Source organism: Belonocnema kinseyi, chromosome 3 (genome assembly GCF_010883055.1).
Source record: "Belonocnema kinseyi isolate 2016_QV_RU_SX_M_011 chromosome 3, B_treatae_v1, whole genome shotgun sequence".
Classification (NCBI taxonomy): domain Eukaryota; kingdom Metazoa; phylum Arthropoda; class Insecta; order Hymenoptera; family Cynipidae; genus Belonocnema; species Belonocnema kinseyi.
The window spans coordinates 131,169,487-131,183,177 of NC_046659.1; the positions used below are offsets into that span (position 1 = coordinate 131,169,487).

Here is a 13,691-nt window from a genome sequence, read left to right on the forward strand (position 1 = left end):
GAAAAGTCATGGTTAATACAAATTTTCGAACATTTTATTATGTTACCGTATTTTTAAATTCCCGAATTTAATTATTTAAAATAAGAGTTATTAATCAATATTATTTCATTATTAAAAATAGAATCATGAAATGTTTCTGTCAAAGAAATTTTTTTCACGTTAAAAGTATTTTAATTATTGTTTGAATTTAAAGTAACAACAATCAACAATACGGTTATTTTTTTATTTTTTTATAGAATAAAATCATTTCTTTATTACAATTAACGATCAATATATTTTTTCTAATCTTGCGGATTAATCTTTTCTTGTAAGTCTTCTCTTTTCCTTTTTCAACGGGAAATTTTATTAGGAATAGTCCAAATAAGAAAGATAAAAAATTGATAGTGAAAAGAATTTAAAAACATAAAAAATTTGTTAAAAATATTTTTTTAAAGAAAGAGATATAAAAAATTGTTGTAAAAGAAGAAATTCAACCCTTGACTGTCTTTTCGTGGCATCGATTTGTTCTATTCATCAGGAATACTCCAGCTTCAGTATTATGGTAGTTCAAACAAAGGCGCAAATGGACAGACTGACGGACGGATATCGGCATTTCTCAGCCGCTTAACGGAATTCTCGTTGTTCTCGAATGTCGACAAACTCTTGTACATACACATTTATATTTGAAACTATATATGTGAATCTATATCACGCACACTTTCCTCTCTCTCACACACACACACAAACTCGTCCAGGAAGATAGCAAATATTCCAAGTTGCACAAGTTGTGTTACATTGACACACATTTATGCAAGAAATTCTAATTATGTTGTCCTTTCACCAAGAGCCTCCTTTTAGACTTTAGAAGCACTTTCAGCTTGGATGTTCAAACAGAAAAGTTATAATTAAGTTATTCATTCAACTGGGATTGTATTATCAATTGTGCTTCTTTAGAAAGGAAGCTTCACAGTTTCAAAAATTAAAAAAAAAATTCATTTATGTAATTGAAAGTTTCTGAGGTTTCAATGTGGGGAGAGAAATCCACATTTCAAAAGTATGGTGCGGTCTGAGAGACCGCACGGTTATACGTTCATACTAATTTGACACTTTTTGATCAAATGTGGGACAATGGAGATTAACGATTTTTCTAGGAGCGCATTCTGTACTCGGAAGTACTCGATTCAAGCTAAATTTTCTTTGTGTGTCACATCGTATTGCGTTTCGAATACCTTAAAACAAATTGAAACAGAATTATAAAATTTGGAAGGTGACGTGGCCGTGCGGTCTTCGGGACCGAATGGGGCTATGTGCTTTCAACAGGTATTAGTTAATAATGAAACACAGGACGAGTCCATATTAGAACCATGGTGCGGTCTGTGCGACCGCACGTACACACTTAACTTTACAAAATCAGTTATTTATAGAAAATTTTTTCTCTTAACATACTTCAAAGTTGATGCAAGAATATAAAAGATTCCTTGGTTCAAAACGAATTTATTGACCTATAACTTTTCAAACAGAATTGGAAATTTCCAACAAAATCATTAACTTTTCTCCCGAAAAATAAGATTAAAAAAACACATGTATAAATTTGAATCAAAAGCATGATACGTTAACTTATTAACCAATAAGAATCAACTTCCAATAAAATAGGGTTCAATTTTGATATTGAATGTTACTAATTCCATTTGAATTTAATTGTTTAGCTTTAAAATGCAACATTTCAGGTTAATTTTTTTGTTTTTAATTGAATGAAAAAATGTTCTTGGTCGAAAATTCAACCTACTTTTAAAAAATTTAAAGCTTTTTGAATTTGTCGTTTTTGTTTCAAAATTTATCTCTTATAGAAAAAGCTAAAATCTGCTTCAATTGTTTTTAGTTGATAGTTTATCTTTTGTGTATGAAAATTTAATTATTTTTCTGAAAATTTCAAAATTCGATGCAAAGTCCTGACAAAAAACAAGAATTTAACGAAAAAATTTGAACCACAACGAAAATAAGAACATAATGCTCCTATTGTAATCGAAAAAAAAATTTAAAAAAAAAAGAATTTTCGGGCAAAATAAAAAAGAGGAAAGAAAAAAGAAAAGGCAAACAACCACATCCCCTTCTTTTTTTTTCTTTTGTCTTTTCTTTATCATTATCATATTACAATAAAAGAGCATTAAAAAAAAGTCAATTCATAAATTCATTCTTGTTGGTGGAAAATTTGTCTGTTTTGGTTCAACTCAACTATTTTTCATTTATAATAAAACCACTTTTCGGTTGAAATATCAAATTTTTCATTAATAATCCATCCTTCTTAGTTGAAAAATCAACTGCTTAACTGAAAGTTAAATGAGTTTGTTTAAAAAACATTTTTTGCTCGATAGTTTATCATTTTAGTTTCAAAAACTTTTAAATTAGTTCCAACTTTCATTCTTGTGTTCCATTGTTTTTATGATTTTTTTTATTTGAAATTTAACTATTTCATTTAAGTTTTAAAATCCATGTGCCTTACACGGAAACACTTTTGATATCAATATTTGATTCATTCTATATGTATAGTTCAAATAAATTTAAGAATTTAGGGATAATCGGGGTACTTCTATAAAGATTCCCACTGTGATAATTCGTGTAGAAATTCAAATGGGGAACTAGTCTGGTTTCCGACCATTCGACCCCACTTAAAGTCGGGGGCTAGTCGGGTCATCTGACTAGCCCCGTCCAGTAGCGTCACGGTAGGTTAGTCGGGAGCTAGTCAGATGCCCCGACTTACCTTAGTCGGAGCCTGATCGGGTACTAGTAGGGGTCATATGATAATACATCCGCATGGAATATTGACCAAACTCCCCAAAATTTGTCGAACAATCCCTAAAAGTTTGTCAAAATACTTATTATTCACGGAAATCTCCATAAACTTTTTTGAAATATTATAAGTGCTCAAATTTACACAAAGATTTAATAGGGAATATATATCCTACGCTTGAAAATACATAAATTTATGTAACTAAAGTTCCCTGAAATTTGTGGAATATTAATTTAAAAAAAAAAACTTTAGCTGGAACGCAGCAATTGAAGAGCTTGGCTTTGAAAGAACCAGCACGTTGGTCACGGTAGTCTCTGCTCCAGGTAATTATGCTTCGTTACGTGTGGACTGCTGTCGTAAACACTCGACGCATCATTTCTGTTGCACGAGAGGCGCCACGTCGCATCTGTATAAATGTAGAGTCTCATGACTTTCGGCAGACTTTTCACTTACATCTATATGTATCTTTTACAACATGGATTTTCTTAAAATGCTATACAAAGGTATTTATAAATGTTACTAGAATTTTGCAATTTTCTAAACAACGCTACAAAAAAGTAAGATTACGTCTTTTTAAAGATTTTGATCGTTGTTTTTATATAAAGTTGATTTTCTTACAAAATTATCAACTTAATAATTATTTATTAAGTATATTTGAGATGAATTTAACATTATTAAATGTTTTCTTGAAAAAACGGTGTAAAATTATTGTTAAATATATCATTAGTGTTTTAGAATTTAAAAAATCATTAGTGAACAAAAAGGCCCGACTAGCCCTTAACCAACGACCGACGAGGCCCCGACTGAAATTTTGACAAGGAAAAGCCTAACTATTCCCCGATTAGTCCCCAACTGTGTACATTGTCAAAATTAATAACCCGACTAGCCCCCGATTAGTGCCCGACTTGTAATAGGGCCAAATGGGGTTATTTCCACACGGTTCCGAAATCTCTAAATGTATTTTCAATATGTGTGTGTGTGCCTGTAAACAAACCTACTGTAGCCAGCGATCGACCATCCGAGCGTATCCACACATATATATTAACAAGTATATTAAGTCCATGTAACAGTGCGCGTTCGTACACTTCTCTCCGTCTTTCTTTTTGCCATGCGCCAGCGTGAAACACAACATCACGTGACCCCCAGTTTTCGTATAGTGGTTTAGAAAGATTGCAAGGCGTTCGTCACGAAATGTTCAACATTCTGTTTCATTTCTTTCAAAGCAATATACTAATTTTCGTTATTCGGATCCATTACAAAATTTAATACAGCGACTGAGAAATACTGTAATTTTTTTATGTAAGAGTCTAAAATTCGTACGATTTATTCTACACTGAAAAAAAAATTTGCATTGAATCAAATAGGCTAATTTACTTGGCTGATTTTACTTGAAAGAAGCAAGTATTTTCTTTTTACAAGGGACCGATATTTTTTGAATCAAGAAAATAATAGAATCAGAACAACTATTTGAATCAAGAATATATTTACTTTAAGCAAAAAACTATTGAGTTAATTTGTTTCATTATACTTATTTACGTGAAGTTTAATAAAATATTGAATTAAGAATATTATATTCTCATGATAAGTAACTGAAACTCTAACAAAATTCTTGATCCGAGTAAATTCATATACTTATTTTAAATATTATTTTAATTAAAACAATGTTCATGTTCCTGAGACGAGAAAATTAATTTATTCAGCGAAGAAATAATTTCTCTTAAAATAATGCTTGAATATTTTCCTTCAAATAATTATTTATTTGAAACGAATGTGAGATTTACTTTGAAACTACCTGTGTCATCAAAACAGAATCACATCAGTCTTTTTAGTATAAAAATTGTAGACTTGATACAATAGACATCGCACACATATTATGAAAATTAATATATTGGTCTAAATTAATTTACTTCTTACAGCAAAATTATCTTATTAAGTTAACATGATATGAAGTTGGTTCTTTTCGCCGCCAACAATTATATTGAAATTCAATAATATTTATAAAATTCAAAACATTGGTGCACATAATCAATTTTATTTATTCAAATGTAGATAGGAATTTGCAACTTTGATAAACTACAAACTTTACGCTGACACACAAATCAAATCACTCACAAAACTATTTAAAAAATTAGAAGCTTATTGCGTCGGTAAGTTTTTGTGGGTAAGCATTAAAAATTTTCGAATGGATTAAAAAAAAAGTGTTATTAATTTTGAAATAATTATGCAAGACTCAAAAGTAATTTCATTCCTAAAATTATTTAAAGGTTATAAATGTACTGCGTCTATAATTTTTTTCGCTGATTATTTGTATGTATTAATCTACTTTAAATTAAATCACTTCGAATTTTTTTAACCGTGAAACATTTTTGTAAATAATGAAAAATAAATATATGACAGCATAAAACAAATTTATAAGGTTTAAAAAATGCTTAAAAATACAATTATTACATTTTCTTGATAATTTAAAAAAATGTTATGCGTTTATAAAGCAAAATATTTTTAAAAAATGTAATAACTTTTTTAAAAAGTTTATTAAGAATGCATTTCATTTTATGAAAGAATAATTAAAAAATTGACAATTAGAATTTTTCAAATAAAATAATTGAGAATGCAAGGAGGGAGCAAATAAATATTTCCCATACGTGCGTTTTAGAGAGGTTTTTAAAAATCAGAAAATATTTGTCACTGAGGTTATTAAAGCGTTTTCCAACTGAAAAGTTATTAATTTTTTATAAGCTTCAGATCGTTTTTAAGCGGATTACATTTTTAAAGATAAAAGTATTGAGCTCTTTGTAAAATAAGTGAAGTTCAATTATTTTTTGCATATTTTAAATTGTTATTTTAGGAAAGAAATTCCATATTCAAATCTTAGTTAATAATTTATGATCAAAGCATTCGACAAATTAAAAACTTTGTGGTTTATGTAAATTTTCGTATAGCAGGACATTATTTTTTTTCATTGATGTTATTAAAGAATTTTTGAACATGCAACTTTTCTTTATTATTCTTTACCTTTGGGTCGTTTTTAAGCATTTTAAATATTTATAAGCAACAAGTGTTAACTCCCTTGTTAAATAAGAGAAACTTACTTCGCTTTTTCACATATTTTATATTGTTGTTTAAGAAATTTTATTTTTCATTAAAAATTGAGTAAGAGAGTATTATACACAATAAAAGAGTTGAATAAATTGAAAACTGCGCATTTTGTGGAGAATTTTTGTTTATTATTTATTACTTTTAGATATTTTATAACATTTTTAAATATATTTAAAAAAAAAGTATAGAGCCTTTTTTGAAATAAGTAAAATTCAATTCTAAAATTTTTATAAATAAAAAATGGTATATTAAAGTCGCTCGAAAATTTTCAAGTATCATCAGAAAGATGTTTTCTTAGAAGAAACATTGAGTTCCACAACTTTTAGTTAGAAGATGGTTGACGCTTACCAAACGACACTAGTTTAAGTAGTTGAGGTAGGGGGTTCGAATCCTCGTGGAGTGCGATTCAATTATTTTTTAAAGAATTCTTCTTTTGTGATAAAATATTAATTCTTTGGTTTGAAAATTCACCTTTTTACTTCAAAAGCTAACCATTTTTTTTATTCATCGTGGTTGGTTAGAGATTTCTCATTTTAGTTAACAAATCATTTCTTGAGTTAAAAATTTGAAGGCTGACAAAAGTAATTTTTTTTGTAGGAAATTAATCTTCTTGTTTGACAATGAATCTTTTTGGTTGAGAATCTATATTTCTAGGTTGAAAATTCAACTATTTGGTTAGAAAATTCATCTATTTTGTCGAATATTTAATAATTTTTCCAAAATTCAAATCTTCAGTTAAAAATTTTATTATTATTTTGAAAATTCTTTTTTAGTGTGTGTATGAGATATCAAATATAACATTTTTCGTTAAGAATTATTGTTTTTGTTAAAATTCAACTATTAAATATGAAAATTCAATTGTTTTCGATTGATGTTATTTTATTTTATAAAAGTTCGCCTTTGTCAGCAAAAAATTTAAGTATTTGGTTACAAATTGAAATATTTGAAAATGCTACATTTTATATTAAAATTTAATTATTCTCTTGAAAATTGAACTATTTTAGTTTAAAATTCATCACTCTACTCAATCAAAAATTAATTTTTTATAATGCAAACTCATTTTTTAAACTGAAAAATAAACAGTTTTAGTAAAAGATTAATCATTTTAAATAATTTGATTTCAATTATTGTTTTTCTGCTAGTGTAAAATTAATACTTTTCCAATATTGATTGTTTTCGGTAAAATGTGCAAAAATTTCTCTTATTCTCCCCTGGGATTTGAATCGGGGTCTTTCAGATTTATGGTCTGTGTTGAGATCCCAGCGGAGCTTCAGATCAGTTTTTTCCCAATTTAGAAATAAAAATCTGTATTCAAAAAATATTTCTTTTACACTAGTATAAAAAAACAGTTAACATGAACTTATTTAATTGATTTTATCAGGTCAAAAAAATATTTTTTTAAATCATTTTAAGTGTATACTCATCTCGTTGGTCGCAAATCTCATTGTTTTTCAAAAATTCATCTTTTTAAGTGGAAAATTCCAACAGGGATAAAAATTAACTCTTTTTTTTTAATCTCATTATTTCGTTAAAATTAAAAATATTCTGTGCAAAAATCATACTTTTTGTCGAAAAGTAATCTTTTTGATAAAAATAAATAAATAAATATTTTTTTCAGCCACCCTGTAAAAACTTAATTAGTATTAATCGAAATACATTGTAGTGGATAATTATAGGTAAAAATAATTTGTTATTGTTGCAGGTGTAATAAACAGAGGGGACTCTTTTAGGAGAAGAAGGTCGAGGTCGAATTCCCTGGCACCAGCCGATCAAGAAATGGTACCAAAACCAGTTTCACCTCCCAAGGAAGTTATTTCCTACACGGTAGTCATATTAGGAGCAAGGGGGGTTGGAAAAACAGCCCTTATCAGCCAATTTATGACGAGCGAGTGTATTAATGCCTACGATCGTCAAAGAGGTAAAGTTTTTTTAAGGTTATTTTTAAATAATTTTGAGGATGTACCAGCAGGGTGGCCCAAAAATTCAGGGCAAAATTTTTTTACTCAAGAGGGCAACCCCAAAAATTAAAAAAAAACAACATATATTTAAACAATGAATTATTTATTGCCTATTTTCAAAATTTCTACAAATTGAGACAGAGTTATTAACTTTCTTTTCAAATTAGTATCCTATGCTACGTTTTGTTGAATAATTACATACTTTTGATACATTTCTTTTAATGTTATTTAATTTCTATTTGTTTAAACAATCTTTATTTGCTTAAGCAGCTTCTTTCTAAAACGAAAAAAATGAAATAAAATAGACTGTATAGTTTATAGAAAGAATACATTAACCACTTTTTAATTTTTAAAATAAATATCATTTGTTTAAATAATTAATTTTTCAAAAATACTTTTTAAATCGAAATTAAATGTATTCGTTCTATTTTATTTCATTTTTTAGTTATCTAAAAATAACTGCTTCAGAAAATAAAATTTGTTTGAACAAATATAAACTTGTTAAACATTAGAAGAAATCTATCAAAATTAGGTAATTATTCAACAAAAATTAGCATATGATAAAAATGTGAAAAAAGTGAACTTTTCTAGCTGAATTTTCAAAAATGATAAAAATAAGGAATAAAAAATTGTTTAAATAATTACATAAAGTTTTTCAAAAATAATTTACATTTGTTTAAAAAAATTTTATACTAAAATCCAGAATAATTCAGTTTCAATTGTTTTATTATAAATCGGGTTTACATATTTGTAATCTAAGGAAGAAACTTGTACTCTGGTGTAATTGAAGTTTTTTCAGAGTTCATATATTTTTGTAATTCGAAAAATGCATTTCTATACGTGAGCAATCCACGTGTGGTACAGAGTAATCTACTTGTAATCCAAAGTAATCCACTCACAATTCAGAATTATATATTTCTAATCCGAGAAATAAACTCCGGAGCAAGTAAAGTATTTTTGGTTGATTCTGTTATTCCGAAGTAATGCAATTTTAGCCTGGATAATCCACTGGTTTCTCTAAGTAATCTACATGTGTACCTGTGTAATCCACATGTGATCCAGAATAATCCACTTGTGTTCGGGAGTACTTTATTTAAAATCCCCATTAATTCAGTTTTGATTAGGGTTCATATATTTCTAATGGGGAAAATCAATTTCTATAGGACAATAATCCACTTTTTATCCAGATGAATCTACTTCTAATCCAGAATAATCAATTTATAAATCGAGGTTATATATTTCTAATACGAGAATTGAACTTGTAATTCAAAGTAATTAAAGCAATTCTAAGTAATACTACTATTCCGAAGTAATTTAATTTTCTATCAGAGTAATCCATTCGTTTTTATCAGTTCCTTAGTAACCCACATGGTGATCCAGTGTAATCCATTTATAATTTGGACTACTTATATTCTAGAGTGATTCAGTTTCAATTGGGGTTCATACTTTTTTTATTGGGAAAAATCCACTTGTAAGTGAGAGTAATCCAATTGTAATCCGCAGTAATCCACTTGTGTTCTGGAGTACTATACTTATTAAAAAGTAATTCAGTTTTAATTCAGGTTGATATTTTTTTATCGCGCAAAATCCACTTGTAAGTGAGAGTAATCTTTTTGTGATCCAGAGTAATCCACTTGTGTTCTGGATCACTTTACTTACATTTCAGATTAATTCAGTTTTAATTCAGGTTCATATTTTTTTTATTGCGAAAAATCTACGTGTAAGTGAGAGTAATCCAATTGTAATCCGCGGTAATCCACTTGTGTTCTGGAGTACTTTACTTATTAAAAAGTAATTCAGTTTTAATTCAGGTTGATATTTTCTTATCGCGCAAAATCCACCTGTCAGTGAGAGTAATCTAATTGTGATCCAGAATAATCCACTTTTTTTTCGAGCAAATTACTTAAAGTCCAGGGAAATTCTGTTGAAATTCAAGTATAAACTTTTTTAATGCGAAAAACACACTTCTATACGTGAGTAATCCACTTGTGATCCTGAGTGATCTACTTCTAATAAAGGGTAATCCAGTTTTAAATCGGTTTTAAATATTTGTAATCCGCGGAATGAACTTGTACTCCGGACTAATTAAAGTAATTACAAATAATACTAGTATTGCGAAGTGATCTACTTTTCAGTCTGAGTAATTCACTTGTGTTCCTTAGTAATCCAAGTGATCCACGTTTTGCATGGATTAATCTACTTTTAATCCAGTTGATCCTAATTCTCATTCGGGTTAATATATTTGGAAATCTAGGCATCCACTTGTACTCCAGAAACATTAAAATAATACCGAGTAATTCCGAGTAATTCAATTTTAACATGAGTTAAACTACTTTTAATACGTAATAGCTGTATTTTGAAGTAATCCGCTTCTAATAAAAAGTAATCCACTTGTGTCTAATTAATTTAAATGTAACTCAGAAGAATAAAATTGTGATCTCGATTTATATACTTTTACTTCAAGGTAATCCAGTTTTTATTCGGAGAATACATTTGTAATCCAGCAAAAATTCTTACAAGCGGGAGTGATCCATTTTTAATCGAGAGTAATTCAAGTAATTCGAAACAATACCATTACTCTGAAGTAATCCATTTTTATTCCACAGTTTATTTAATTGTAATCCATGGTAATCTACTTTAAATACGAGGAAATGCACTTTTAATCCACAGTAAAATACACAATTAAATAATAATTAGTTAAAAATGAGTTTTTTAAACTAAAAAAATGAGAAAACTTAAGTATTCGATGAGAAATTAAAATCCTTAATAATAACTAATTTTTTTAAATTTTGTCATTTTTGGTTGAAAAGTCAAACATTTTGGAAAAAAATTTTATTATATTGTTGAAAATTGTATTTTCTTATTGAGAATTAATTTTTTCAAGTGAAAATTTAACTATTTTTTTTTCAGTGGAAAATTAAAGTACTTCGTTAAATGTTAAACTAGTTTGTTAAAAATTCAATTTTTTTGTTGAAGATAATTCAAAATGCAAGTAATTTTGTTTCCGGATTTTTGTAATGTAAAAATATTGTAAAATGCTGAAAATTACATTAATCGTGAATTTTTCGGTTCAGGAAATTTCTATTTCAATTTTATTCTACGAAAATTTTCAGTCGAACTTAAACATGAAAGAATTTTTTTTTCACTAAAAATTATTGAGTTATTGAAAATACAAAAATAAAATATTTTTAACAAAGAAATATCATCTAATATTTAAAGTTTTTGAAAATTATTGTTTGAATTTAAAATACCAATAATTGTATAAAAATTATGTTTAAACAATATATGAAAAAACTTGTGCACTATGAGCAACAGAAAATACTTGCGACATTTTCTTCGATCCTAATAACATTTTTGAAACAAACTTTTCAGGGTTCAACTCAGCACTGATAAAGCTTGAAAATTATTTTTTATTTTTTAATTTAAATTTAAATTTAAAATTTTAATTTTTAGATTTTTTTTATAAATACTAGGCACATTTTTAACCACAAAAATTAAATCCAAAAATATATGTTTTTCAATTATTCTTTTAAATAAAAGAATTTTAAAACTTTGGTGGTGCGTTTTATTATTCGGAATATTAAAATTGAGTTATATCATAAACGATCGGAAATTTTATGAGTCGTGCTGGGAATTTTATTTTTACGATTTTTCAGTCGCCGCTTGTATTGACGGAAATGTTCAAATTCAGCAATATATTAAACGGTCGAAAATTTTATTATTCAGGAATTTTCCAATTCGGTATTTTTATATTTTAGCAATTTTATAGTTTCGGAAATTTTGTTATTCGGGAATTTAATTTTTTAGGATTTTTTAGTCGCTCCTTATAATTACGGCAATTTACATATTCGGAAATATTATAAATTGTCAAAAATTTAATTATTCCTGCATTTTCCAACTCGGCATTCGTGTCTTTTTAGAATTTTAAATGTTTTGGAAATTTTATTATTCAGAAATTTTATTTTTCAGGATTTTTCAGTCACCCTAATGGTGACAGCAATTTTCAAATTCGGCAGTATTATAAACTCTCTGAAATTTTATTATACGGAAATTTTTAATTTGGTATTTTTATACTTTTTTTTAATAAAAAAAAATTATTTATATACTTCGGGAATTTAATTATTCAGAAATCTTACTTTTCAGTATTTTCAGTAGCCCCTCATAATAACGGCAATTTTCAAATTAAAAAATATTTAAAAATTTCGTCACCTTTCTTGTTAAGGAATTTTCAACTTCAAAAATTTTCTGTCCCAAGATTTTTCACACAAGAATTTAGATTTTCGGGATACATCAGATTATTTTTTGGAGAATTACAGAATGACGCTGATAAAAGTTTTAAAAATAAACTTTATGGTTGAAGTTTTTGGCTTGTTGAACTATTAAGAGGGTCTTTTCTGTTCATAAATTGACTTACAAGGGATGGAGAGTTCAATCTAAAGGGGTTAAGAACGGTTTCTCCTATCTAAGGCCTGTCCGTGATAAATTGTTCTTTGTTCGACAGACAAGCATTGTTTTTTTGTGACCAGAATACAAAAGAAGGAAGAAAAGCGACAAACAAGTACCACAAGATAAAATATTTAAGTGTGCTTCTCTTTGTTTTAAAGATAAAGTTTATTTTTGGCGAGGGTATCCAGTAGGGTGGGTTCAAAAAACTTGAAATTATTATATTCGTTTAATTGCAAGGCAATTAAACAAATTTCAAATTTTCAGTTTTTTAAAGTGTACAGATGTGAATAACCAAAAGGGTGAAAAAGTTTATAAACAATTTTCTTATCGAAATGTAATATTTTAAAAGATGAAAAAATATGCGCTTTTGTTAATTTGTGCTGCCACAAACTTTACTAAAAAAAATGTTATACACAAAAAATTAGAAAAATTGTAAATTTGAAAGGTTTCAGTCGACGTGCCCAATATTGACATTTTTTTCAGAAAATTTTTGTTTAAAAATGAGTTTGTTTAAATGTTCGACCCGCCCCACAGTAAGAAAAAAAAAACGTCCGTAGAAAAATTTATTTTCAGAACACACTTATTATCCGATTTTAACTTTTTTTTTAATGAAAGCTAATAAAATTTCTCATGGGACTGTTATGGTTGATTTAAAATTTTTATTTATTTAATAACAAAAATGAAAAGAAATGGACTTTGATGTATACCGGCTTTTGACAAATGCTTTGATTCAATCAAAAATACCTAGAAAACTGAGAGGATCTATCCAAAAAAGATGTTCAATAGCAATTCAAAGTTACAAAATTTATTGAATTTGTTATAAACAAATAAGTTTGATAAAAATGGTTTTGTGAGGATTGGTTGTGAATCGTCACTTGATTCACTATAAATTTAAATAATTTATGGAAAAAAGAGTTTTTTAGTTGAATTAATACAAGTTAATAAATAATTTGTTATTTTAAAACCAATTTTTATAAACGAATATTCACATCAGGTATTTTCGGTGAAAAAAATCAAGTTTTTCCTATGGAATCTATTATATATTGCTTGAAAATAAAGCATAATTTTCATATTTGGTCACCAAATAAAAGTTAATGATGATTGTTCAAACTACCTTAATTAACAAATACACTATTTGGTTATTTTTGGAAATGCAAACTTGACTTTTTTGATGAAATTAACTCTAAATAACAAAATACTAAATTTTTAAGATCATTTTGATGACGATAGAGAATTCATTATTGTAAGCAATAATTATTTAAATAAAATTTTATTATTATATGTATTTATAAATGAAATACCGTATTATTCACAGAATTAACAGCCAGTTATTTAGCAATGATTTTTTTTATGAATCGATAACGTATGATAATTCTTAAACTATACTTAATCAACAAGTGCATTATTTGACTATTATACTTATT

At 27.2% G+C, this 13,691-nt stretch overlaps 1 protein-coding gene across 4 annotated transcripts in view; it reads left to right on the plus strand.

Moving 5' to 3' along the window:
- LOC117170266 (GTP-binding protein RAD) overlaps positions 1–13,691 on the plus strand; it is a 164,701-nt gene that overhangs the window by 96,947 nt on the left and 54,063 nt on the right. For all 4 annotated transcript variants that reach the window (XM_033356919.1, XM_033356922.1, XM_033356920.1 and 1 more), the window contains one exon: positions 7,566–7,781. In XM_033356919.1, coding sequence (XP_033212810.1) covers positions 7,566–7,781 — 216 coding nt within the window. The remainder of the gene's footprint in view (positions 1–7,565; positions 7,782–13,691) is intronic.